The 24,351-nt window shown below is 36.8% G+C and overlaps 1 protein-coding gene and 1 long non-coding RNA gene across 7 annotated transcripts in view; both read left to right on the top strand.

The window, feature by feature from the left end:
• Nucleotides 1-24,351, top strand: part of CDKAL1 (CDKAL1 threonylcarbamoyladenosine tRNA methylthiotransferase) — a 713,545-nt gene that overhangs the window by 318,737 nt on the left and 370,457 nt on the right. For all 6 annotated transcript variants that reach the window (XM_074038810.1, XM_005553933.4, XM_045389964.2 and 3 more), the window contains one exon: nucleotides 9,964-10,067. Coding sequence is in view for 5 of the 6 variants with exons in the window: in XM_005553933.4 (XP_005553990.1) it covers nucleotides 9,964-10,067 (104 nt within the window). In the remaining variant the exon portion in view is untranslated. The remainder of the gene's footprint in view (nucleotides 1-9,963; nucleotides 10,068-24,351) is intronic.
• LOC141410161 (uncharacterized) lies at nucleotides 16,933-19,148 on the top strand. The gene is made up of 2 exons (XR_012434210.1): nucleotides 16,933-18,038; nucleotides 18,340-19,148. It is a non-coding gene; the product is annotated as an uncharacterized lncRNA (long non-coding RNA).

Below are 24,351 nucleotides of genomic sequence, written 5' to 3'. Positions count from 1 at the left end.
GAGCAACTATCCTTTCTCTTCTCCTTCCTTCTCCTGGCTGTTGTAAAAGGTACCCATGGATTTCTGCTCCCTCAGGCCTCCTTTTTACTCCCTGCTATGTAGATGAAAAAGGAAAGCAAGAGTGTACCTCCTATGAATAGCCCACACCTGCACTTTTGATAGTGAATTGGTAGAGTAACTGTTTGATTCACTTGGACATGACCTTAAGATTTAGCAGTGGGAAAAGAAAAGCATCGAAGTAAATCAAACTGATGATTATGTTACAAAGGCTATCTGATTTGCTGAGTTCCAGTCATCATATTACCAAAAATATAATGTTTGCATATTATACATTTTCTTTTTTATAAAAGCAGCACCATCACTAAGCTAGTTATATTTAAAAATTCAGTGTAAGTTGCAGTTATTCTGTAGCAAATTCAGTGGCATTACAGTTGAAAAGAATAGAATCCGGGAAGCTAGGGCTTTCTTTTGATTCACTTTCGTCTCTGTCGTAGGTTGGCTTTTTAGGGTTATACTCCATGAATATCACCACCTCTTGGGATGGAAGTTCTCAGCTGGCATATTGCTTGCTCATCTCTGAAATACTGTTCTTTAGTGTTCGTGTTTAAATTCTTAAATTGACCTATTTCCTCCATTGAGATGCATTTTTTCCCTTTTCCATGCGACTTTCTGAAAACAGCACAGTTCTTTATAAAGGAATATACATTCCTTTAAATACATGTTGTATTTAATGGGGATAGTTTTTATCACTCCCTTCTCCTGTTCTACTAAAGAAAGAAAAGATCTCTCACTGAATTGTAGGGATTCTTACCATCAGTCAAGGAAGAGAGACGTAATGTGTATGTAGGAGAAGAGACACTAAACCGCTGTGCAGCTGAGGTCTGAGTGGGAAAGCTTGCTTCTCACCAGTATTTGGGTGGTCACCTGGACAGCCAGTGGACTGTGTGCTAAGGGCCTGCCAGCTCCCTCATTCTCTCTCTCTGGTAAATGCTACTTTGTCCTGGCCCTGCATTAGATAGTAATCTCCAAGTCAAAGATGGGCAGTTGAATTTTACTGAAATTATTACAATGTTAATTAAAATTGTTAGCTCTCGAATTTGAAGGATTTGTTGAAGTTAAAATGGTGAGTAATTACATAAATGCTTAGGTGTACTACTTTTTCATTTCACTTTAAAACACCTCATCTCTCTTTCTTATGTAATTACTCACACCATTATTTGACCCAAACAATTTAAGTTTTTTCCCACACAGGTTAGAAATTTAAGTTTTATCTGAATTTAGCTTTCTAGTTTCAATGCCCTTGAAATATAAGATTTTCTTTTCTTTTCACAGGATGTTTTGACCCACGTTAGAACAATACCTTTTATCCCAGGCGCCAAAATATGGTACCTGTTACATGTTATAGAATTAGCCTCAACCACTGTTTCCTGTGAGATTTCACCTCAGGAGACGTCAGCCTCCACAACCACTGAGAGAACAAAAACAATAGCTTTGCTCACTAATACTCCTTTGCTTTTAGAGTATATTTTATGGTTCATTATTCAGGTTTTGTGGTTGGTATATTTAACCTGTGGCTTAATCACATCTTCAGATTAACCCTTAGGTAAGTCTTTGCTAGGGATCATTTTCCCATATGTTGACCTGTAGAATATTTGAAAGTACAGATTTAGTTTTGCTTAGTTTAACAGCAGATGAGTGTTAACTATTAATCCGCAGAAATAAATAGTTCTATCACTAGCATAAATTTGGCTTCACTTCAGCATATAATAATAATATTTTTTATAAATATATATATGCCTTGTTTTCATACCTGCAAATTCTAATTCAGTAAATCTGATAAGGGGCCAGGTATGTGTACCTAAAGAGAAAAAAAGAAAAGACAACTACAACCCAAAAACCAAACAAACCAGACAGAGAGAACAGTTAGGGGTGAAGCTGGGAAGAAATTGTGTGTGTGTGTTTGTGTGTGTGTGTGTGTGTGTATATACTTGTATGTGTATGATTTATATATATGTATACATCTACTTGATTATATTACATAATTTTAAAAGAGTATTTGTTACTGCTTTTTAAACTTTATGGTACATTAGAAATATGTCTTACATGGCAGAATTATATTCTTAAAGGATAAATTATATGTCTACTTATATGTATAATTTATACATATATTATATAAATAAAATCTCCTCCTATGGTAGGAATGTGTAGTTGTGTTCATAGCTCCTGTTTCGTTTTCAGCTTGGACATTGGTAAGTTAACTCAAATCTGTAGCACAGTGTCACTTTGTACGGGCCTCAGCTTGGATGGCCAACCAGGTGTCTACGTCACAAACATTATTTGGCAATTACAGCTGTCTCCACTGCTGTCTTTGGAAGGTATAGATAATATCTTAGCCTTAATTTTTGTCTGCTATCATTGCTTTATAAAACTAAAAATAACAATGAAGGTGGAACAAAAGAAAATTTTTGTCAACTTTATGGTTGACAGAATTTCATTATCTTTCACCATGCTATTTTAGTAAACACATTTAGAAAATAGTTGTTGCTATTAAGGGTGCAGGACTCTGTCTCCCAGGGAGTAAGCCACTAGCTACAAATAGAACACATTGAAAATCCAACTGGAGAGGCCATGCACGGTGGCTCACGCCTATAATCTCAGCACTTTGGGAGGCTGAGGTGGGCGAATCATGAGGCCAGGAGATTGAGACCATCCTGGCTAACACAGTGAAACCCTCCATCTCTACTAAAAATACAAAAATATTAGCCAGGTGTGGTGGCAGGTGCCTGTAGTCCTAGCTACTCAGGAGGCTGAGGCAGGAGAATGGCGTGACCCCGGGAGGCGGAGCTTGCAGTCAGCCAAGATCATGCCACTGCACTCCAGCCTGGGTGACAGAGCAAGACTCCATCCTCCCCCTAAAAAAGAAAATCCAACTGGAATGATCACTGCTACTTATTAGTTATGTTTATTCTACATACTATATGTCAATTGACATATTAGCTGATTCAAACCAATATCCAGTTAAAAGAGGCCATTTTCTAGCTTTTTTCCCCCTGTACATCTTTAATTCTAAAGATCATTATAGAAATGTAAGGAAAACTTAGGAAGATGTTAAAGAATCATCTACAGCAACAGTTCCTGTAGAACTTGATGGATTTTTTTGCTGGCCTGTTATAAAATGAATATAAGGAAAACATAATGAGTTTTTTTATGAAGCTACATTTGTGAGACTTCATTATGACATTCCTCCTGTTTTATTGTTTAAAATATGCTATTTTTTGTAAAATAGTAATGATAGTACAAGATAGTTTAACTTTTTTTGGTCTTCCCTTGGTAAAATAACAAATTGGTAGTCTATTTGATGTCCAGTTATGTGTGTGTGCATTTTAAGTGTGTTGCCCTGTGACATCCCAGCATCAGAAACTACTGATAGAAATTGGAAAAATAGTTAATATTGAAAATGGATGATCTTTAATAGACTCTCAGGCCCTTTATTTCTCTTTTTGCATAGTCTGCTTGGAATGGTGTACAGATTGTAGTATGCTTATACCCTGTGTAGGGTCCCTTGTCTTACAGCTCTCATCTCCAAGCTTTACTTTCCTGTTCCCAGTTTCCTGACCTCTAAGACAAGATTGTTGATCCTTTGGCAAGATCTGCATTACTGCTGTGTACCTTCTCCATTCCCGACTTCCATTTCCCTGCTTCATTGTATTTTACTCGATACCTTTCTGCTTAGTACTCCTCCTGGCTGTGTAGTCAAGTATTGGCTTGTCAACTGGTCTGTTCATTATGAAATCACCAAGAGATCTATGTATTTATTGTTATTCGAATAGTATACAAGTCACTGTGTTAAATGCTATAGCAGATAGTAAATAAGGAAGATAATACGTGTTCCTTAAGAATATTGAGATAAGCATACAACTCATCATGTATTCTTACACAGAATAAGTCAATGTTTCTTAAGAGAAGTACAGCGTACAATTGGTGATAAAGGAACTTCAGATGCGATTGGAAGGATCTTTGACTTGGCTGTCTGTATAACTTTGAGCAAGTTTCTTAATCTTTTTGAGCCTCAGTTTCCTCTATGGAAGAATAATAATGCTTCTATCAAGATTGCTGTGAGGGTAAATGAAACAATTAATATAAAATGCATAACTGAGTTTCTGGCAAGGATTTGGCAGCTATCTTTTACTATCATTGGCCACTTCTTCCCCCAAACTATTTTAAAGGTTGTGATGATTTTTACAGGGATTGAGAGGTGATAAGTATAATTCTTTCAAGTAAAGTGAATGACAAACAAAGGTACAGAGTTAAAATATGCTGGAACAACATTTTGGAGCAAAGTATGTAGCTGATGGGAATAGAGTAAGAGAAAATACAGCTGCAGTTATGTTTCAATTTAGTACACGTAGTTTAATGCAGAGGAAACTAACTCCGAAAGTTCACAATTGAAGATACAGGAGAGAAGATTGAGTCAGTCACCCAAGTGGAGGGATTCATTTTAGGCCAAGAGGAATTTTGGGCACAGGAAGCTTAAAGAATGTAGGGTTTTGGAAGTATATTCAGCTAATTTTTCAAGTATGTCATTTTTCCATTGTTTGTTGAGAATTTTGATCTTGACAAACAGGTATCATATTATTCTGTTGGTATGAGTATCTCCTGTATTTGAAACATCAAAAAGTAATTTTCCTGGAAAAACGGTTAAACCAAGATGAGGACTCACAATACGCTATATTTAACAATCAAGTCTGGCAGGGCCTACATTGTGTGAACTTTTGGTTTCTTGGGTTTCTTCGCTTGATGGTGTTTCAGTTTGGAAGAATGTGGCTAGACCAGTGTGGCTTTTCCAAGATTTAGTTCTTATTAAAGGCTTATTTTGTAACGTTTGTTTTTTGTTTTTGTAGAGACAAGGTCTCACTATGTTGCTCAGGCTGGTCTTGAATTCCTGAGCTCAAGCAGCCCTCCTGCCTCAGCCTCCCAAAGTGCTCGCATTACAGGCGTGAGCCACCACACCTGGCCATTTTGTAACATTTGAAGCTTTGAGAAAGATCATACTCTATCAGTTTATGAAAAACAAATAATGATTAAATCATGCGAGTGGAATGGAAAGTGGAGGTTGTAAGTGTTAGTGCTTGAGTCCAAAAGGTTTTTGCGTATTCAGGTTATCTTTGACCTGAAGCAGAGCAAACCAGAAGGCTGTGTCACATTAGTCACCTTTTTTCCCCCCATTAAAAAAAGATACCAGTACGAGTGACTTTTTAAGAGTATAATTCTGATTTTTAAATTATTTCAGAATTTGTAATATCTAAAGATGCTCTTTACAAAAAAAAGAATAGGTATGTTCAAACTTTTAGTTTTCACTTGCTTTATGTGGTTCGGATATTAAGTTGACCGTTATGTGTTTAAACCCTTTGAAGTATTTTAATTTGTGAAAACTCATTGTTATTTCATTTGTTCAGTTTATGTAATTTAAAAACATGCTACCACAGACGTTTCTTAAGACTTCAGGGTTGAACTGGGTGCAGTGGCTCATGCCTGTCATCCTAACCCTTTGGGAGGCCGAGAAAGGAGGATAACTTGAGCCCGGGACCAGCCTGGGTAACATAGTGACACCTTGTCTTTACAAAAAAACCTTTTAAAAAAAATAAAAATAATAAAAAAGCTCTCTTGGGTTATACTGCCAAATTAAATACTTAAACTCTCTCTGCTTTGGAGGGTTTTAGTCATTCTTGGTCTCTGGCCATGTAACAACCTGTGCAAAGATTAGTAGGTATTGTGTGCTAGCTTTATCCTTCCATCAGGACAGTCTAGGCCTATTTGGATTTTGCATCTTCCTTGTAGTTCAACAGCCATCTCATTTGGGTTTTGGCTTTCTGCAGTCAACCTTCAAAGATCTTTTGTTTTCTGACAGTTGAAGAAACTGGCTCAGTATTCTTTCTCCTAGACAATTATTTAATTGTTTACAGATAACTGAAACTATCTTCTAAAGGTTTCTATTGAGAATTTCTTTATTTTATGGGAAGCTTCTTATGTTGAAATGATTGGTCGACATAATTCTTGGTGATTAGAAAAACTGTTTTTCAACCAAATAGCATCAAAATGCTTGTTCTTTCTTTTCTGATTTTACACTGCATGTTTTTCTTCTGTGTATTATAACAAATCTCTTCTTTTTAAAGCTTTTAAAAGACAATAGCAAATTTAATGCTTGCATTGGTACTGTTATAGCAAGTTTAAAGAAGTGTACTCTTGTACCCTATAAATATATACACCTACTATGTACCCATAAAAATTAAAAATAAACATACAAGCAGCCAAAAAATGTGCTCTTAAGAAATTTTTACTTTCTTGAGATTATATACAGTATTATTTTGATAACTGTGGATAAGGATGAACCCATCTTATACAATAAAGAGTTTGGAACTTCAAAACTATCACTGGCTGGGTGTGGTGGCTCATGCCTGTAATCCCAGCGCTTTGGGAGGCCAAGGCGGGTGGATCACTTGAGGCCAGGAGTTCAAGACTAGCCTGACCAACGTGGAGAAACCCTGTCTCTACTAAAAATACAAAATTAGCCAGGCGTGGTGGCGGGTACCTATAGTCACAGCTACTAGGGAGTCTGAGGCAGGAGAATAGCTTGAACCCAGGAGGCAGAGGTTGCAGTGAGCTGAGATCACGACATTGCACTTCAGCCTGGGCAACAGGAATGAAACTCCATCTCAAAAACAAACAAACAAAAAACCAAAAAACTATCATGTCAACAACTATAATTAACCTCAAGGCAACAGTTTAACACAGAGCTTTTTGAATTCTGCATGTAATATTCTTACTTGCTTAAGTATTATAAATGTTTCAGAATATCACTTTGTTTTATTTAAATTTTTTGGTACAGTTTCATTAGTGCTTTTCCACGGGGAATACATTTCCATCTTTATTAAGTGAGACAGTAGGAAAATGTGATTTGGTTTCCACAGTTGACTTTTAAGCTAACCTGTCAGCAACACATCTGTTCCATAAAGTTAAGTACACCTGGGATATGATAATGCATAATTATTTCCTCACAGAATTGTTTAATAAGAGTCACATTAAACTACCAGTGGCCAACACTTACTGATCGCTTACTAGATACAGACACCATTCTGAGTATTTTACATGTATCAATTCATTTATGTTATAAATTTTAAAATAAGTTTCTTTTGTCTTTTTCTTCCTGTTTTTCTTCCCTGCCCTTTCCCCCTACTAGTATTCCTTAAGACAGTTACTTTTCAGAAACAGCCAAAGTCAGAAATATTAGCACAGGTTGACTATCCCTTATCTGAAATGCCTGGAACCAGAAGCGTTTTGAATTTTTTTTTTTTCTCCAGATTTTGGAATATTTGCAGGTAGATAGATAGATAGATAGATATCCTGGGGATGAGACCCAAGTCCAAACACAAAATTCATTTATGTTTCATGTACACCTTATACACATAGCCAGAAGGGAATTTACATAATATTTTAAAAATAATTTTGTGCATGAAGCAAAGTTTTGACTGTATTTTGATTGCAACCCATCACATGAGGTCAGGTGTGGAATTTTCTTCTTGTAGTGTCATGTCGTTGCTCAAAAAGTTTCCGATTTGGGAGGATTTCAGATTTTCAGATTAGGAAAGCTTGACCAATAGCTTCCATTAAGATTGTTCACTTAATTTATGGAGCTTTCCATTGGTAATAGGACAAATAAGGGAAAGGGATCACAATAAATGAGGTAGTATTAGAAGGAGAGATGACAGGTTCCCTGGAAGGATGCTGATTTAACTTAGGTGAATGCCAGTCATACGTGGGAATCACAGCTTCATGACAGGGCCTGCTGCATTGACTGGGCCATGAAGACACTCGAGGAAAAAGCAGAGAACCTTGGTCTTCCAGTGTACCAGTAAACAGCTTTGAGAACCTGAGCTATGGAATTTTAAATGATGTGGCAAGTCCGACGAAGTGACACATTTTCACACAGTACCAGCAGGAGGATGAAAACCAGAACTTGTGAACAAGGGTGAAAGTGACAGGTTTAGGACAGTGGATGGACAAGAGGCCTGACCTTAGATTTCCAAAGAATAAAGGAGAGAACACATATTTTAATTAAATAGCTTCATATTTAGCTTCAAGAAGATAAGTACTGGCCATATATTTGAATGTATATGCTATATTAGTTTATATCTCATGTCAGATGATTTGCAGGTCTTTTTATTTGCATGTTTGTGCAGCTGAGATGTTTGGCGCTCAGTTCTTGTGGGAGAGAGCAGCTTGGTATGGAAACATCTTGGAGTTTGAAATCTCACTGGCCTGGATTTGAATCTCAGCTGTTACATGGCCTTGAGCAAGCTACTTACCTGATTTTTTGAGGTGGATTCTTGTCTCTAAGATGGAGATGGGAAAACCCAACTCTGAAAGGGTTAAATGAGAAAAGGCATATAAAATATCAGTAACAGGCTCGCTGGCTCACGCCTGTAATCCCAGCACTTTGGGAGGCGAAGACGGGAGGGTCACTTGAACCCAGGAGTTCGAGACCAACCTGGGCAACATAGCAAGACCCTGTTTCTATTAACAAAACAAAACAACAGAGAAAGGAAAAAAGAAAAGAAAATACCAGTAACAGTGTCTGATGCTCAGTAAGGGCTAAACAAAATTGAATTACTCTCCCAAGGAAACAACAATAGAATGGTTTTCTCCTTCCCCTTGTTATAGAAAGGGCAGAAAATGTAAAGAGAAGACATATAACAACTGGGAGACTAGAACCTTTATTTGGAAGAGAGGCCACAATTTGTGTTTATTTTAAAAATGTAAATTGCTTAGGAGGAAAAGAGTGTTAGCAGTTCAAGATTATGTGGTCGGTTAAATAGTAAAACACATTTTAAAATGTATGTTACTTTACTTAAGGATCTCATGTGAAAATTCTCAGAAATTAAGCATTGCATATTTGACTGCTGAGTACAGTGATTCATATGTATCTTAAAGTCATATATTAATAAAATTACCCATGGGTCAGATTCAATTGTTAAAAGTACGATTTTTCTCAATATGAAATTTTAAAGCATTTGTGTACTGATGGTCTTTTTAAAGCCTTGCTACTCATTATAGCAATCGAATCACTGAAGAGATGTTCCTTTCTCTTTGGTTCAGTGTTATTGAGCCTTATCTTTTGGATATAGAACTATTTTTTATTTTGTAACTGTGTCTTTTATTTTGTAATAATTTTGTTTAAGGTATATTTTAATATTATAAGAGTAGAACCAATATTTTAGTTTTAAAAAAGACAATTCTATATCATGTCTAAATACTATTGGGAAATATGCCAATTTTTTAATTTTTTAAAGCTAATATTGCCATTCTACTTTTTTTACTTTGATTAATGTAGTCTCAGAGAATTATTCATTGAACGTGCTTTAATATTTTTTCCTGATTTCAAGGAGTGAAAAAAGATTATCTAAAAATTTCTAAGAGTGTATTTTCTTATGAGAATGCTGTATTATCTACTTATTTATTCTTATATCATTAGTTAAAAGTTAGATGAGTATGTGTCCTTTCTGAGTAATATAGTATGTATAGGGGATACCGGAACTTTGTAGTTATGTTGGCCAAACTAGTTTATGAAAAGTAATGTAGGTCTTGAATTTCTTTTGATTAGTCATTGTAAGCATTTTTAAACTTTCTTCCTCATAGATATGTGCACTTTTAGATAATATGTGATTTGTACAGCCATTCTTGAGCAGTTGAAATTTTTTTCAACTACTCCCCAAAATTACACATTTTTGTGCCTGGTAGAGATAAAATAACTCTGAGACATGGTAGATGCTTGGTTTTTGAATCTCTTGTATAAACTATGCAAATGTTTCTGAAAGAGCACTTTTGTGTATGTTTTGAGGTACCCCCATGTTAAGTATATGCTATCTTTAGAAATTTGAGTCTGATTTATTGTTATCATTTCAACAGGTGTCTCAATGCTTGTACCTACTGCAAAACTAAACACGCCAGAGGAAATTTGGCCAGTTATCCAATTGATGAACTAGTAGATAGAGCCAAACAATCTTTTCAAGGTAAGAGTTTCTAGAATTACATGTGAAATTAGTCTTCTTAAGAAATTATGTTAGTCTTGTAAGTAATACTTCAGTTTAGAGACCGACTTCATTCGTTTTATGAAGAGTTTTACAAATATATCAGCTTAACTAATAAAAGATGTGACCAGATTTAATCACTTAGTTTATTTTTATATTAATTACTCTTCTTTTACTACGCTTCCATTTTCTTATCACTCTAAGGTAAATGGCGTATTTTGAACTTTATCATCCACCTCTAGACTCCATGGAAAAGACAAAATTAAGATAAAATGAAATCCATGAGCCTCTGATGTCTGTTAAGATTTTTGTGGACAAGTGAAATACTCAGATTTTTCATCTCTTTCTTTGACTTTTTTGGACCATTTAGAAAATGGAGCTAATTAGGGTTTGTAGACTTCTTTGAAGAAGGTAGGTTTTCATATCAGCCAATAAAGGAGGCTACCATTTTAACAGAACTGTCAGACCAGTAAAGAGTGGTACTGGGGGAGAGGCCTAATGAGAATGATTTGTGTGGGGTGGCCAACTACTTCTGAATCATCACTTGCTGGGAAATGTGATTATCTAGGTCTCTCTCAGCATATAATAAGACTTATCTTTAACATGAGTCACAGTTGTGTGGACATACAACTGCTCAAACCATAAACTTCCTTTTTTGTCTTTGTTTATAGTATGTGCCTGTAACAGTGGTGTGTTTTTACTCCCAACATGAGATAATCTGTTGTCTCATAATCTTGAAGGTTAATAGTTATTGGCAATGTGCTTTTCTTTTTGGCAAATAACTTGGAGTGCTAATTTCAATACTTCCTACTCTGGGCCTCAGAAAGTATGAGTTCCAAATTCATTTTTTTGTTTAGTCTATAGAAAACTTTTAGAAACATGAATTTGGAATGTTTCTTTTAATAGAGAAAAATATCCCCTTGCTTGATTTATTGATGCCTCCCAACAGTTTTTCTCCACTTGTATATTCTTAGCTCAGTCCCCTCCTCCTTTCACATTCAACTAGTATTGAGAGAGAAATAAAGGAAATTTACTGACTCTTGCCAGTGTTCTCCTTTTAGAGCCAGATTATTGTCTAATCTAAGAAAAAGCCTGGGTGGTTGTCTTTACTACAGCATAACCAGTACTTCCAAGGATTTTTTAAAAGGGGCAAAAATTTTCCCAGAAACTAAATCTATTTGAAAAAATATTTACTGGCATTCTTAATTAGTGTTTGTTTTTTCATATATCTGTCAGATAATGGGGATATTAAACATCTGTCTACCAAACACTGCAACTTAGAAGGCATGCAAATTAGTACTTTTTTTTTAACATCATGCATTTCTAAGTGCAACTGCATATAATTTTTTGAAAAGTATTTTATTTTACTTGAAAATTTATTTGAAAAATGTAAAGCTGTAAAATCACCATGTAGAAAGTGAAAATCTCCTCTTCACTTGCTTACATCTATTCTCACCTGTAACTTACACCAACATTCGGATATGATTGCTTCGTGGCTTTATATGGACACATTTATGAATTATACATGACTTGAGAAAAAAAGAAGACAGAACAGAAGTATTACCTGTGGATGGTGTCCAGGTTCTTTGCATTTTAAACAAACAACTGGACAAAACGTACAAACAAAGCAAGGAAAGAATTAAGCAACAAAAGCAGAGATTTATTGAGAATGAAAGTACACTCCACAGTGTGGGAGCAAGTCTGAGCAGCGCTGAAGGGCCCGGATACAGAATCTTCTGGGATCCAGCTACCCCCTAGAGGTTTCCCATTGGCCACTTGGTGTTCACCCCATGTAAATGAAATGGTGGCCCCACGGTCAGTCTGATTGGTTGTGGAAAGCAACCAATCAGAGGCTGATGTGCAGTTACAAAGGTCACACTCGTATGCAAACATCTGATTGGTTGTGGAAAGCTGAAGTGAACTTACAAAGTTGCATGCTTATACAGATCTCTGACTGGTTGCAGAAAGCAACAATCAGAGGTACTTTCAATTTCCCATCTGCGCTGCAGAAAATATGGGGGTTTGCAAAGGGAGTAACCTCTGGTCCTTTTTTTACTTAGGCTGGAAAGTTTTTTTTTTTTTTTCGATTTAATTCTAGGAAGTCAGGGTGAATTGGCATTAGGTTCCCTGCCTCCAGGCCCTGTTCTCCTGCCTCAGAAACATAGTTTGTATAAACTGATTATGACGTTTTCTAACAATATCCACCTTAGGTCTGTGATTTATCTTTAGAGATGCCCTCTGAGCAACCAAGTTACAGTGTATTGCTTCTGTAGATCTTTAGTTAGTTAACATTGTCATATACAAGTGGGTTGGACTAGTTAAGGTGAGTGATTGAAATAATATATCAGAGGTTAGCAGTAATGTAGTAGCTATTTTTAGAGAAAGTATTAGAAGATTGCTCTTACCAACATCAGTAAGATAAGTATCTTTTTATTACCAACCATGGAATGTTTGCAACATCAGTTTTTTCTGTTGCGTTATTATCTGTGTATTAGAATTGAAACTAAAAAATAGTTTTTGAACTGGTGAGCTAACTTGTGAGATAACCCAGTGTGTTCAGGAAATGTAGTTGTTTTTTTCTTTTTCTTTCTTTCTTTTTTTTTTTTTTTTTTTGGTAACAGGGTCTCACACTGTATCAACCAGGCTGGAGTGTCGTGGTACAGTCAGAGCTCACTGCAGCTTCAAACTGTTGGGCTCAAGCTATCCTCCTGCCTCAGCCTCCCCAGTAGTTGCAGCTATAGGCATACACTACCGAGTCTGGCTAATTTTTAAATTTTTTAGAGAGACAGGGTCTCCCTGTGTTGGCCAGGCTGGTCTCAAACTCCTGGTCTCAAGCCACCTTGACCTCCCAAAGTGCTGGGATTACGGGTGTGAGCCACTGCGCCCAGCCAGAAAAATTTTAAGTCCTCAAGTATTTGTTGCTTTTTGCTATAAGCAGTTTAGATTTGAAATACTGCACTGTTGCTTACCAGCCACATGATGTGAACACGGTATCTCACCTCTCCAAGCTTATGGCTTTCTCATCACTATAACTTAATGTTTTTGTTTTAAGAATTTGAGATAACGTGTATGAGGTAATTGGCTATGTCAGTATTATGAAGAAGAAATATTATTTAAACTAATATCCGAAGCCAGGAAGAGAAGTCTGATTTTGGGTAAGAGTGTTGTAACATCCATAGCAAAAACATTAATGACTGAAATCAAATGACAGATTTTTCTTTTGAGTCCAAATTATGTTTTATGAAAAATTTCTCCGTAGATAGATATCTAGTATGACAGTTACCTTTCATTTTCTAAATTTGAGAAGTGCAAATTCATGCTAAGGGTGGCCTTATAATCCCTTTCAAAAATAGGAAGTATCAATCTATAAGCTAATATTTTAAAGATATTTAGTAGCATTATCTTTTTTCTGCAAAAGAAATTGAGATTTTAATGCTGTTATAGAAATCCTAAGTTTGAGCTTTAAAATTGCAAATAATAATTATGAAAATAAACATAATAGAAGAAGTGACTCATTTTCTTATTACTATGACTTTTGCACATTTAGTTATTTAATCATTCAGGTGATAGGAATATTCTTTGGACCAGAAACTCTTAAGTTCTGCATTCTACCATGATTAGATTGCCTGTCTTATAATGAATAACAAACATGGTTTTGCGAAAAGTTACTCTATAATGAAAAACCTAAATATGCCACCAATAAAGGTTTAAAGCCACTCTGTGGATCGGAGTTAAATTTCCCATCCTTAAAGTGACATTTTCTTTCTTTTGATTTTTTTAATGGCTCCTGTATGTCATAATTACAAATTTATTTTTTTAAATTCTGAATCAACTGTGGAGTGAGGATTGGAACCCAGTTTTCCAGTCATATGATACAATATACAATAGGATCAAAATTTTATTCTGAATAGCATGTTTATCATTTTATGTATTTATTTATTTTTTTGAGGTGAGATCTCACTGGAGTGCAGTGGCATGATCTCGGCTCACTGCAGCCTCCTCCTCCTGGGCTCAAGCAGTCCTACCACCTCAGCCTCCTAAGTAGCTGGGACTACAGGTATGTACTACCACACCTGGCTAATTTTTCTATTTTTGATAGAGACAGGGTTTTGCCATGTTGCCCAGGCTGGTCTTGAACTCCTGGCCTCAGGTGATCTGCCCACCTTTGCCTCCCAAAGTTCTGGGATTACAGGTGTGATTATGAGCATTTTATATTCATAAAAATGTATTTCTTGTTAGTCTCATGTATTAGGAGACTAAAGGCTAACCCAAAGGCAAGGAAGCATTCAGAAGTGATTCTGAAATAATCATGAAGTCATTCTGAATATAAAATGGCTTCCCACAATACTAAAAATGTGCTGACTATGCATTCAGCTGCCAAAAAATGAGAGAGCTCATTAACTTTTGAATGGACAGCACTAAAGTAAATATTTCTGTGTTTAAGTATAAGTGTAATTTCTTTTCTATATAAATTACATCTGTTTAACTGGTTTTCTGGCATTTTTTTTCTCTCTCTCTCAACCTCCATAATTGACTATTTTTACCTTCTCAGTGTGTGTTTTATTTTTGAGGAGACTTCTGCATGTGAGTTTAAGGTTTACCAGGTAACTTCTGGGTATCATCTGGTTGTTCTCACAGACCGTTGCAAAACCTTCCTTCTCACTTCCTCCCTTCTGATGAGATTGAGGTTTTAAAAATGCCTAGGATTAACAGTGTTTGGGGGCTGAGTTTGCTGGGTTTGACACGGTTGCATTTTAGGTATCTAGACAAACATGTCAAGTGGTGACTAGGACTTTGTTGGGGCCAGAATGAATTTACAAGCTAGTGTTTTCTAGGATATTTGTATTGATTTTTCTCTAGCAGCTAATCAATCAGTTTCAGTTGTGTAAGTGATGGAGCAAACCTTTTTAAACGTGCGGGGTGAGTGGTGTGGAAACAACACCTTTCACCGCGCTGTCTCTGGAATCAAAATGTAGAGATGATGGATGCGCTGTTTTTATAGCTATCGTGTGCTTTTCTAGATCTCATTTGTGTGTTACTACTTTTTGGCTCCCTCATAAATCTGAAAATCCCCTGCAAGATAAGTGGCATCAACTGGTTATGGAAAGGTAAAATAAATTAGGATGAAATACTCAGAACAGGAAGAAAGTTTCTTGACGCCTAGTGATTTCGATATTATTGTTGGAATTTAAAAAATGGATTCTGTATTTCAAGACTTGCAAAGATACTACCTAGTATGTATAAGATTAATTATGAAATGCAGCTGTAGTACATTGCTTCCTACTTTTTTAGACAGGAAAGAATATGAACAATATTTGATTTTCTATGTATAAGCTTAAAATTGTTCAGTTGTACACTTTACATCAAGTCCCATTTGACTGTAATGATGATTAGTATACATTGATTTCGACCCAAGATTAAAACGGGGCCAATAATTGCATTCTGTTTATATGGCAGTTAAATTAAATGTCTCTTTAATTCCTTTATCTTTTCATATGTGCTGTATTCAATTGAGAAATGCATGTTATCTGTACGATTAATGATGCAATTTACATGTTTGTTGTAACAATTGTCAACTTCCAAAAAGGATTTTAGGCAGCTTACATTAAATGATTGTATGTAAAAGACCATGGAAATAAGAGCCATGTTAAATGCTGTATTGTGTTTTGAAAGAGGGAAGATGATTTTACAACTGATGAGTCCTGGCTCCTCAGAAGAATAGCGAAATAGAGTGATTTATATAATCTGATAGGAGTATGTAAAAGAAAGTATATACTTTACCAAGAGAAGCCTACATGTTTCTAGGCACTAAACACTACGAATTATTTTCATGCATTCTTTCCTAGGAGACACTGAATGATATAGTAGAAATGTTTTTGACTAAAGATAAATAGAGATTGAAGATACATTCTCTACCTAGCTTTTTCTTCTGTTGATTCTTGCAAAACCCAAAAATATAATATTAAAATGTAACCTTTAAAAGACATTTTTTGGGAGAACTAAATAAATGTAATGTATTTACATTTGATCATGACTTGATCGTGAACACAGTGCCTAAATAGCTATTTATCAGACACTCAGTTTAAATAAGCTAAGATTAATTGCTGTGACTTCAGGGACTGTTAGCTAAGACTCTCAGTGGCAAAAACAGAGTATAATTTATGTGACCTTTGCCTATTCAGGTCTCTGAGTTTCTGTCAGTGGTGGTTAAACTTTTCTTAGCAACAAAGGGAACCCTTTTTACAAAGGAAACTTGAAAAAGTAGAGGCAGACCACCGTGGTTGAAGTAGAAGTGGGGCCCTGTTTAATGAGGCCTTTCCTCAGAACTTTGAGGATTCAGCCAGAGTCTTCTGGTTTAGATTAGTGTTTCTAATTTTAAAGGTATTGCTGAACACTGCAATCCAGGAGTGGTGAAGGTTTCCTTCAAGGACAAATAGTAAATATTTTAGGCTTTGTGAGCCATGAGGTCTCTGGTGCAACTATTTAGTTCTGTCCTTGTAGCATGAAAGCAGCCACAGAAAATATGCAAATGAATGGATATGGCTGTGCTCCATTAAAACTGTATGATAGGCCAGTCGTGGCTCATGCCTGTAATCCCAGCACTTTGAGAGGATCTTGGCAGGCAGATCACTTGAGTTCAGGAGTTCGAGACCAGGCTGCCAAACAAGATGAAACCCCTTCTCTACTAAAAATACAAAAATTAGCTAAGCGTGGTGGCCAAGGCCTGTAACCCCAGCTACTTGGGAGGCTGAGGCAGAAGAATCACTTGAACCCAGAGGGTGGAGGTTGCAGTGAGCCAAGATCGTGCCACTGCACTCCAGCCTGGGTGACAGAGGGGACTTTGTCTCAAAAAATAAATAAATAAATAAATAAAAACCCCTGTATGATAAGGGTTATTGATGAATGGATTTCGTGGTCAATTTTGGGGGAAGTTAATTTAAACAAATTAATCAAGATTCATCGTGGTAGAACTTCTGGTTCTTTGTCTAATATGTTAATACATATTGTCAATCCATAAAAGAAGGATTTAGCCTTTAAGAACTAATATAGATGTAGACTAGATTAGTGTTCTCAATCTGGCTGTTTAACTCACTTCGCAGTCTTATAAAACCAAAACCAAATGTGTCTGCATCATAATCCTAACAATTGCGTCACAATTTCCATGGATGAGGGCTTTGCGTTTTCTAAAACACAGGTGACTCCAGTGATAGTCAGAGGTGAGAACTACAATTAAGAACCGCTATTCTAGAAAATTTTTTGGTTGAAGCTGTAAAATGAGCTGTCCCTCTCAATTCTAGTGAGAAGGATTCCGAGGAGAAACCCTGGTTGATTAGTAAATAATGGCCAAATAGGGAAGGTGGAGGGGCAACACAATTCTTGTTAATTTGCTAATATGCCCTAGATAGTGAATGGATGGTTTCAAAGTCCAAAGGTACTTATTTAAGTTAAAAGGCTCAGCTGTTTCTGTTATCAACCAAGGCATCACAAAAGGGTGACTGACATTTATGGAGCCCTTACTGTGCATATGTAGGAATTACGATGAAAACCACATGGTCCCTGTCTTTTAGGATCCCCTCCTAGTCCAAGAGAGAGAGTAGCTTGTTGGACTAATGAAAATTGAAGTATGCAAAAACAGACACCACATTTGGGATAACAGAAGTCATTCTTACAAATCAACCAGGTTTCTTCCTCAGAATCCCTCTCACTAAGTTCTTGTTAGCCACTGCCATTGATTATGCTGAGTATTCGGGATGAAATCTACTTGCTGTTCTGAATTCCGAGGTTTCTGTGATGCCGAAGTCTCTGAAAGAAAGAAACCAAATGGTGACTCTTTAACTAAGGTAACTATTGGAACTATGTAGCTGTTGTTTTTCCATTCATTCAACAAATATTTATTGAGCATTCATTAGAAGCAGTTCTTATTTCTGCTAATAGGCACATGCTTTAGAAAAGGTATGATAGGCCGGGCGCGGTGGCTCACGCCTGTAATCCCAGCACTTTGGGAGGCCGAGGCGGGCGGATCACAAGGTCAGGAGATCGAGACCACAGTGAAACCCCGTCTCTACTAAAAATACAAAAAATTAGCCGGGCGCGGTGGCGGGCGCCTGTAGTCCCAGCTACTCAGGAGGCTGAGGCAGGAGAATGGCGGGAACCGGGGAGGCGGAGCTTGCAGTGAGCTGAGATCGCGCCACTGCACTCCAGCCTGGGCAACAGCGTGAGACTCCGTCTCAAAAAAAAAAAAAAAAAAGAAAAGGTATGATAACAGTGCATTATTACAATCAATAGTTGATTACTTCTGCCAATGAGGAGGACAGAAGGAGAGGTTTGCTGATAATGGAGCAAACAGCTTATCCTTGCCATGGGAAACAAGGATGCGATCCCAAGGTTGTTATACTTTTTTCATAATTCCGAGTTTTCGTAGTTCAGAGTATATATAATCCAAAGTACAGAAAATCTGCTGCTTCTGGAAATACCTTTTTAAATCTATCCTTATGGAAATCGTAGTGCAGTCATCCCTCACTGCTATTGGTGAGTTTTATTTACTTTTTACTCTTTTGTGCTCTATAAAACAATTTACAAATATACAGTTAAGTATAAAAGTTATTTAAAATAATGAGATTCTGGGAAAACAGATAAGAATAGAAAGTTTGGAACTTGGTGGAAAATTGGAACACAGGAAAGTTGGCCATAATCACACATGTGGTATTTCAAATCAAGCAACAGTTTTGACTCTTAGCTTCTTGAACACTTACTGTCTTTAAAGAAAAGTAATACCAGCTTGGCATTAGGTTCAAAAGAGTTTTCACATAGGGAGTGGTGAGGGATAGAGTAGATCCCAGCAGTGTCCCTTTAACACTCACTCACATACTATGTTTCTGAAAATTACGTATTTTGGTGTTTCTTGTTAGAACTTGCAGACATGCCGGCCGGGCGTGTGACTCATGCCTGTAATCCCCAGCACTTTGGGAGGCCGAGGCGGGTGGGTCACCTGGGGTCAGGAGTTCTAAACCAGCCTCACCAACATGGCGAAAACCCATCTCTACTAAAAATACAAAAATATAACCAGGCATGGTGGTGCACGCCTGTAATCCCAGCTACTTGGGAGGCTGAGGCAGGAGAATCGCTTGAATCCAGGAGGTGGAGGTTGCAGGGAGCCAAGACAGCACCACTGCACTCCAGACTGGGCAACAGAGCGAGACTCCATCTCAAAAAAAAAGAACTTGCAGACATGTCTTGAAAAGCATAACACCCTGAAGGGATTTCTTGGGTGCTAAGACAGTACAAAGTATGCTGCTCACTGATAATCCGGTCCACTTGCAGATTCCACAGCCATTGGGTGCTGTAAAAGACTCCTGTTATAGAGGCTGATAGCTTAGGGGTTTGTACACTGTAGGTCATTTTGTGAGGTGGTATAGCTAGGTCCAGGAAGAAAACATTAGAATTTGTATTTATTTGTGTTTTCTCATTCTTTAAATTTTTCTTTTATTGTGTGTATGTTTCATATTGTATATGTTAGTACAGTAGTACATGAATATAATTAATAAGTATACATCTATGGGAACACTTTTAAAAAACTTTTTAGCTGATTCAGAAAGTGATATGTGGAGACCACTGACTTAAAGGAACAAATAGCCTGCCCATTTTCCACTATAAACATAATTCTTTCTGCCAGACGTTTGCTTTGAATAGGGCAACAGACTTCTGTGTTCTCTATCAAGATCCTGAGGTGCCCATATTCTGCTTTGATTGAGTGCAAATCCACCTGCTTTTGAGATCAAATAAGCAAATAATGAAGTTTATGCCCTTTGGAGGAAAACTGCTGTATTTAATGAAGACTCTTGCCTGCATCTGGTGACAGCCATGCGTCTCTGTTCAGAGGTGGAGAGAAACGCTGCTTACTCAGGAGCACGTGTTTCCCATTTCTTCATCTGTGTTTTAGGACACGGGAAGACTGAACCAAGAGGGGATTGGGGTCAGGCGCATGTGGCAGTGTGAATATGGGTTTAGTAGGTGCGCAATAAATGTTGAATGAGTGGTTAATCTAGAATTGATTATGCCTGATGAAATTCCATGTATGACTTGAAGCCCATAATGAAAAAGTATGGAAAAACCATATTTTTTAAGTGGGCAAGAGATATTGCTTAGTTTCAGCTGCTCTTCCAGCACAATTGAATGCTGTGTCTTATGACATGGGCTTGATTTTATAACACCAGATATTTAGAGTTGGTGGCTTTCCAAGATTTACAACAGAGAAATAACTTACTTTGCGAAATCATCTGATAGTTAACGGGTATGTAACATTTTACCAAAAGGGTATGTCCACCTAGTTCCACACTTACAGTTATAAGTAATATATATTTGCTTTGATACCTTTACTAAACAGAATTCTACAAATGATTCTTGTGACCAGGAACAAGAGTTAACCAAGTGTTTGCTTTTACCATTTGAACTGAGGCTGATCTGTCTCTGGGATGATGTTGGAGAACTTTAAAGGCTGCAAGTTGGTTTTGGAAGATTGTTTAATGGAATTTTAATAGCCCTGGAAAGATGTGAAAGTGATACTGCTACCTGGTGGTTTGTAAACCCGACCTTAGTGAGATGTTTTCTGGGCAAAAGTACTACTTTGTGATGCCAGCAGCCTTTATTGATTCCGCAGAGTCTGCAGTTTTCTAACACTGGCTGTCAATTCATTCCAGTTGAAAAATTATTACATTCCTTCTCCTGCTTGTGTGGATATTAAACTGCAGTAAACATACTTGCACAGTATCAGGTAGGGCGAGCAAAATTTTCTGTCTGGAAAAAAAAATGTTTGTTAGTGGGACCTTGGCTGTTCTGTAGAGGTTATACATTTCTGTATTTCTTTTTATTTGTTGTTCTCAGTCATGCTTTTTATTTCTCTTGGTGAGTTCCAACACATTTCTTGTTATTTGTAATATAAGAAAGAGAAGTTTGATTTAGATTGCTGACTTTTAAAAACATGTCCTCTTAGTAAATCATTTCTGGTGGTGTGCACAAGAGTAAACCCTGGGTGGTAAGAGTTTTTAACCTGTGACAATATAATTGGGTAAGAATGAGAAAGAATTGATGAAACAATGAATGGATAAGGAATGAATGGTTATGTGATCATACACTCCACGTAGATCTTTCTGAGTTGTTGAATTTTAGTTAAGGAAGAGGAACGATGATGAGATAGTCATCATTTATAAAAGTAGATTTTAAACACCTCCATCTTTGAGAATAACCTCTGGACCTGGCAGTTATTGAGGTCATTGGCAATTATTGAGGTATATGTTTGAAATGCAAATATCTGGCCACATTCCCAATTCAGTAGCCTTGCCATAGGCCCAGGAATTTGCATTTTTCAAAACAACCATTCCAAATGTTTGGGAGGCAGATGATACAAAGACCACTTCTAGAAACGTTTGTCTAGAGAAATTTCTTGATTACATATACCAAGACATTTGATCAAAGTATTAAAGAGGATTGGGGAAGAAATGTACCATTTATGTGAGCTAATAAAAATCTGGGCCAGTTTTCTCTCTGTGATAGGGACCAACTCCATTCCTCTCACACCAGACCTTCTTCACATTCTTTTTGGGGAATTTCTTTTTTGAGATGAAATCTCGCTCTGTTGCCCAGGCTGGAGTGCAGTGGCGCGATCTTGGCTCACTACGACCTCTTCCTCCCGGGTTCAAGTGATTCTCCTGCCTCAGCTTCTCGAATAACTAGGATTACAGGCACATGCCACCACACTGGCTAATTTGTGTATTTTTAGTAGAGATAGGGTTTTACCCCGTTGGCCAGGCTGGTCTCGAATTCCTGACCTCATGTGATCTGCCCACATCGGCCTCCCAAAGTGCTGGGATTACAGGCATGAGCCACTGTGCCCAGCCTCTTCTGGGGAATTTCGAAATACAGATTTCCAGGCTCTACCTCAAAAGATTCTGATACTGAGCTAGGCTTACAAGCCTGGGAATGTTTACTTTTAAAGCTCTATAAGTTTGGGAATAACTAGCCTAGATTTTTTTCTGGGATTTAGCTCTTTTTATTCTTTTTTGACTTTTTTTTTTTTCTCTGTTTATATATCAGTATTTTGGTATGGGTATTTGATATTTCAGTTGAGCCTTTCAAAGCAAAATATCACACTGTATATAATTAGAAGAAAAAAGGGACCTTGAACTTCCTTATCCATGTCTTAATAAAAGTGATACTCCTGTATTGTGAAAATAATTCTTCATTTTTTATCAGCATGAATGAAGTAATTAGCTTATTTGTTTTTATAGATATGTAGGAATAATATATAAATTTGTGTAGTTTTGGAAGATAACTTTATTTCCTTGAGATAAGGTATATCTTTGTTTATTTCTCTTTATTTGAGAAGAAGTGCTAAATCTGAATTGTAGTCGAAATCTGCAGTTCTTCCAGTATGGAAAGTGCTTCATTTTGATACAGTTATATGATGGAGTGTTATAAAATTGCATGTAATAATGTTTACAAAGTTTATAATAACCCAGAAAATGTCTTATAATGTTGATTTTTTTAAATGCTGTAATATCATATGTACTATATGATCACAATTACTTTTAAAAGGAAATAAAAATAAAAAAGAATTAAAAACAGATAAAAACGAGAAATTAAGCCAAAATGTTACTTTTCTTGGGGACAAAGAGTATATTAAACATTTTTGCTACTTTAATATTTTCTATATTTTCCATAAGTACATATCACTGTGGTTAGACTACATAAACAAAATAAAATTTATTTTTAAGGAATCGCATATTATCCATTTTTTAGTATTGAAAATTAAATCATATATGTATCTTTTTAACGAGTCACTTTTTGTTACTTGACTAAGATATAGAAATAGAAATTTGACTATTTGAAACATTTGATAAACTAAAATTTGTTTGTAGATTAACTTTGAAGCTCGTGGATTCTCTTTGATCATGTGATAGCCTAATATTCCGAAAATTTTCTTTTAACAAATAAATGGTGTTCACTGCACTCCAGCCTGGGTGACAAAGTGAGATCCTGTCTCAGAAAAAATAAAAAACTTAAAAAACAAAAAAACAAAATAAAAAACAAGAAAAAATTGGTATTATGAGGATCTGCTTCAGTAGAAATCTGGAAGCCACCTGGCTTTCCGTCTTCCATTTCCTGCCTGACTCTATGGTCTTAACTACAAACCTATGAATAAGTACAAGAACTGCAGAGTAGGAGGAAGGCTTTGCAGTTCCCTTGCCCTTCATTTCCAGCTGAGGAACATGAAGCCTACAAAGAGGTGACTCCCCAAGCTGCTGTCACCCAATGCCAGTCTGTCACCACTACACTGTGGCTTCTTCAGCTCTAATAGCTCTAACAGTGATAGCATTGATAACATCTTTTTGGAAAGACAATTCAGAGAATATGGGAGGAAAAAAATGATGGTGAGTATGAGAGTTTACAGAAAGAGAAGTTTTGGGCTAGAAGATTAAGCCGTGGCTTCTTAGAAGAGACAGAACTTGAGTAGGGCCAGGAGAAGTGTTCTACCTTTGAAGAGGAATACAGTTCAACTTCTCGTCAAGGTCCGTGAGATCCCATGTGATCTGGCTGCACTTCCCATTCCAAATTCATCCTGCTGCATTTTCTCTAACTTGCTATCATCCAACTGTTGTTTCTTAGTTCCTTGAATATCGCAATTTCCTTTTCCCTGAGTGGTTTTTTCCTGTGGTCTTTGCATGGCTGTCTTTTTCACATTAAGGTGTTCACTTAAATATCACCTCCTCATAAGGCCCTTCCATGACCACCTTTTTGAAGGGAACATTTTTTTCTCTTATTCTCTATCATATCACTCTGTTTATTTGTTCCAAAGCACTTATCATAATTTGTTTTTTTCTTTTCTTTTGAGATGGAGTCTCGCTTTGTTGCCCAGGCTGGAGTGCAGTGGCGTGATCTCAGCTCGCTGCAACCTCCGCCTCTCGGGTTCAAGCTATTCTCCTGTCTCAGCCTACCGAGTAGTTGGGATTACAGGTGCCTGCCACCATGCCTGGCTAATTTTTGTATTTTTAGTAGTGACGGGGTTTCACCATGTTGGCCAGGGTGGTCTGAAACTCCTGACCTCAGGTGATCCGCCTGTCTCAGCCTCCCAAAGTGCTAGGATTACAGGCATGAGCCACTTCGCTCAGCCAAAGCACTTATCATAATCTGTACTTTGTATTCATTTATCTTTCTATTCATTTATTTATTGTCTATTATGAGAAGTAAGTGAGAATACCTTTTTTATTCA

Source organism: Macaca fascicularis, chromosome 4 (assembly GCF_037993035.2).
Source record: "Macaca fascicularis isolate 582-1 chromosome 4, T2T-MFA8v1.1".
In the NCBI taxonomy this organism is placed as follows: domain Eukaryota; kingdom Metazoa; phylum Chordata; class Mammalia; order Primates; family Cercopithecidae; genus Macaca; species Macaca fascicularis.
The sequence above is the reverse complement of the archived record's forward strand: the minus strand, read 5'-3'. Positions and strand labels throughout refer to the sequence as shown.